This window comes from Pristiophorus japonicus, chromosome 13 (genome assembly GCF_044704955.1).
Source record: "Pristiophorus japonicus isolate sPriJap1 chromosome 13, sPriJap1.hap1, whole genome shotgun sequence".
Classification (NCBI taxonomy): Eukaryota; Metazoa; Chordata; class Chondrichthyes; family Pristiophoridae; genus Pristiophorus; species Pristiophorus japonicus.
The window spans coordinates 80,075,720-80,079,727 of NC_091989.1; the positions used below are offsets into that span (position 1 = coordinate 80,075,720).

General features: G+C 49.7%; 1 protein-coding gene across 1 annotated transcript; it reads left to right on the plus strand.

Moving 5' to 3' along the window:
* The first annotated feature begins 2,097 nt into the window (after positions 1 to 2,097).
* On the plus strand, positions 2,098 to 3,508 carry LOC139278127 (dentin sialophosphoprotein-like). Its single transcript, XM_070896783.1, has 2 exons — positions 2,098 to 3,124; positions 3,456 to 3,508. The coding sequence occupies exons 1-2, from the start codon at positions 2,098 to 2,100 to the stop codon at positions 3,506 to 3,508; spliced, it is 1,080 nt and encodes a 359-aa protein (XP_070752884.1).
* The last annotated feature ends 500 nt before the right edge of the window (positions 3,509 to 4,008 follow it).

The following is a 4,008-nucleotide window of genomic DNA, read 5'->3' on the forward strand; positions in this document are numbered from 1 at the left end:
TGGCTGTCCCTAATTAACCCATGCTTCTCTCAGTGAGAATTAATTTTTTCCTTGACGATGGTCTCGAGCAGTTTTCCCATGACTGACGTTAGACTGATTGGCCTATAGTTACCAGGTTTATCCCTCTCCCCTTTATTTAACAGGGTGTAACATTTGCAATCCTCCAGTCCTTTGGCACCACTCCCATATGCAAGAAGGATTGAAAGATTGTGGTCAGAGCCTCTACTATTTCCACCCTAGCTTCCCTCAGCAAACTGGGATGCATCCCACAAGGACCGGGTGACATGTTAACTTTGATTGATGCCAAAATATTTTGCACCTCCTTTCTATCTATTTTTTATCCTATCCAATATCTCTAACCACCACCCCCCCCTCCGCCTCCTCTACTCCAACATTAACTTCAGCCCCTTCCTTTGTGAAAACAGATGTAAAGTACTCATTCAGTACCTCAGTCATGGGCTCTGTCTTCACAGGAAGATTTCCTTTCTTTCTTGTCCCTAACTATGCCACTTGCCCTACCTCACTCCCTGGAACGGGATCCAGCACTCCTTGCTTCCTCGTTGGGCTAGAAACGTACGGATTAAGAAAGTTCTCCTGTTCATATTTTAAGAATTCTTCATGCTCCTTGCCCTTTACTCTGTTTCCCCTCTCCCCCCCAGTCTATATTAGGGTATCTGAAGTCCCGTACTATTACCGCTCGATTACCTCTACATTTCTCTGAAATTTGCTGACAGATTTGCTCCTCTATCTCCTTCTGACTATTTGTGAATCTATAGTAAACACCCAGCAATGTAACAGTTTCTTTTCTGTTCCTTAACTCTAACCAAATCGCCTTTGAAGCCTCTAGCATATCATCCCTCTGTAGAGCTGTAATATTATCCTTGCACAATACTGCCACCTACGCCCCTTCTGACTTTCCCTATCCCCTGAATGCATTGTAGTCAGGAATGTTTGGTTCCCATTTCTGCCTATGTTTACGTTATAGCCACTTTATCATAACCCCATTGGGCAACTTGTGCCTGTAGCTCGCCAACCTTATTTGTAACACTCCTCGCACTAACACATGTGGATTCCAACACCGTGCTAGACTACTTTGCTTTTTCCCTCAATCTAATTCCTGCTCTTTCTACACTATTCTTTGTTCTGTTGCTGTTTGTCCCTCCTAATTTATTATGTACCTTGTCTCTCCTCTCTGCTGCTGTGCCTCCCCGGCCACGTTAGTCTTAACCCTCCCCTACAGTACTAGGCAAGCTCCCCGCGAGGGCATTGGTCCCAGCTCTGGTCGGGTGCAACCTGCCTGGCTTGAACAGGTCCCTGCTGTCCCAAAACCCGTCCCAATGCTGTAATATATTCTTACAACATCACTAAGAAACACACTCTACAGGATGGCTCTAATTGTCACACATGACCCTTTTATTGTATTTACATCAGTAGTTGCATTACCACAGTAGTCCACTGAGTGGAGCAGTTGTCCACTAGGGGAAGCTCTATTACAAATGCCCCAGGAATCTGAAGCCCTTCCTCCTGTGCCACTTCTCCATCCACACATTCTCCTGCATTATCTTCCCTTTTCTGTACTCACTTGTATGTGGCACTGGGAGTAATCCAGCGATTACTACCTTTCAGGCCCTGTTCTTTAATCTTTTGCCTCGCTCCTGAAACTCTGCCTGAAGGACTTCAACCCCTTTCCTACCGATGTCATTAGTTCTAATATGGACCACGGCTTCTGTTACCTTTCCCCTCACAGAATGTCCTGCAACTGTTCAGTGATATCCTTTACCCTGGCACCATTCGGGACTCACTCTGGTGAGTGGTCTATCCCTCTGACTATCAAATCTCCTAAAACATCTGCATTTCTTCACCCGGCCCTGGAGCAGGGTCCCCCATGGTGCCATGGATTGGCTTCTGCCTGAACTCCATGAGATGTCATTACCTCACTGGTATTCAACACTGGCACTCCCAGCAGATTGCTGCACTACCTGCCTCTTCCTCCTATTCTGCCTGGTGGTCACCCACTCCCTTTCCTCCAGAACGTACTGCAGCTGCAGGGTGACCATCTCCTGAAACGTGCAGTCCACGAACCTCTCAGCTTCCTGTATGCACTGCAGTGATGTCAGTGATGCCAGTGACACCAGTGATGTCAGTGATGCCAGTAATGCCAGTGACACCAGTGACACCAGTGACGCCAGTGACACCAGTGACACCAGTGAGGCCAGTGACACCAGTGACGCCAGTGACTCCAATGATGCCAGTGACGCCAGTGATGCCAGTGACACCAGTGATGCCAGTGATGCCAGTGATGACAGTGACATCAGTGACGCCAGTGACGCCAGTGATGCCAGTGACACCCGTGATGCCAGTGACACCAGTGATGCCAGTGATGCCAGTGATGCCAGTGGCACCAGTGATGCCAGTGACACCAGTGACAACAGTGATGCCAGTGACACCAATGATGCCAGTGACACCAGTGACACCAGTGACGCCAGTGACACCAGTGACACCAGTGAGGCCAGTGACACCAGTGTCACCAGTGACGCCAGTGACTCCAATGATGCCAGTGATGCCAGTGATGCCAGTGACACCAGTGATGCCAGTGATGCCAGTGATGCCAGTGACATCAGTGATGCCAGTGATGCCAGTGACGCCAGTGATGCCAGTGACACCCGTGATGCCAGTGACACCAGTGATGCCAGTGATGCCAGTGGCACCAGTGATGCCAGTGACACCAGTGACAAAAGTGATGCCAGTGATGCCAGTGACACCAATGATGCCAGTGACACCAGTGACACCAGTGATGCCAGTAACGCCAGTGATGCCAGTGACACCAGTGACACCAGTGATGCCAATGACATCAGTGATGCCAGTGACACCAGTGACACCAGTGATGCCAGTGATGCCAGTTACACCAGAGATGCCAGTGACACCAGTGATGCCAGTGACACAAGTGATGCCAGTGACGCCAGTGACACCAGTGACGCCAGTGACACCAGTGATGCCAGTGACACCAGTGATGCCGATGATGCCAGTGACACCAGTGATGCCAGTGACACCAGTGACACCAGTGATGCCAGTGACACCAGTGATGCCAGTGATGCCAATGACACCAGTGACGCCAGTGATGCCAGTAACACCAGATGGGCAGCAATGGTGACGGAAAGCACTTTCGGGGGGCGGCCAGCTTCCAGTGTCCCGCCGGGACATTCGGTGCCGGTTTCGATGACAGAGCATTACCGCCCAGGAGAAGTGAGCTGGTGTGCAACACCCCTGGTTGTGACACCGGCTCGATTTTTGGCTCCCGCCCGATCCGTAGCACTCCGGTAATGTCCACCTCAGGAAAGTGTGATTGGTTTTTATTTAATTTTTTGATTGTTATATTGTGGTGGAGTAAGTTATTTATTGGGAATGTTTTTGGTGTTTTTTTCAGGGGTTTTTCCCCCTCCGTGGCTCTCTTACAGCACTCTCGGGCCGGCTGTTTAGCTCGGGATTTTCCCATGCTCAGCCGGCCTAGCGCCCTGAGAGAGATGTACAATGTCTCCCTTAGCGCCCCGGCCCACACTCAGGGCCCAGCTGACCAATTTTGCTGACTGAGGCGCGAACTGTTCCCGGGCGCAAACATTACCGCCCCGCCGCCATTACTGCCCCGCACCGGGCAAAGCCGAAAATCCAGGCCAAGGAGTGTTCTGGAGTTCCCACATGGCACAGGATGTGCTTGCCATGGGCCCCAGCTCTCCGCCCTTGCTGAGATAACTGAGAGCAATCTGTTGTCTATTACTAATCGAGCATTGCAAAGGAAAATGGCACTGCTTTATATCTTTTTATTTATTTAAAACACTGCACATCAGTTTAGGAGAATTCTTTCCATTGTTTTGAAAAATTAAGGCAATGTACCATCCTGGGATTTACTTGTTTCAGTGCGACCATCTCTCCCCCTGTGGAATTATCTGCCAAACCTGGCTTTATCTGCAAGAAATGTGCGCATATATATTTAATTTCATCTAAAGGTTACGT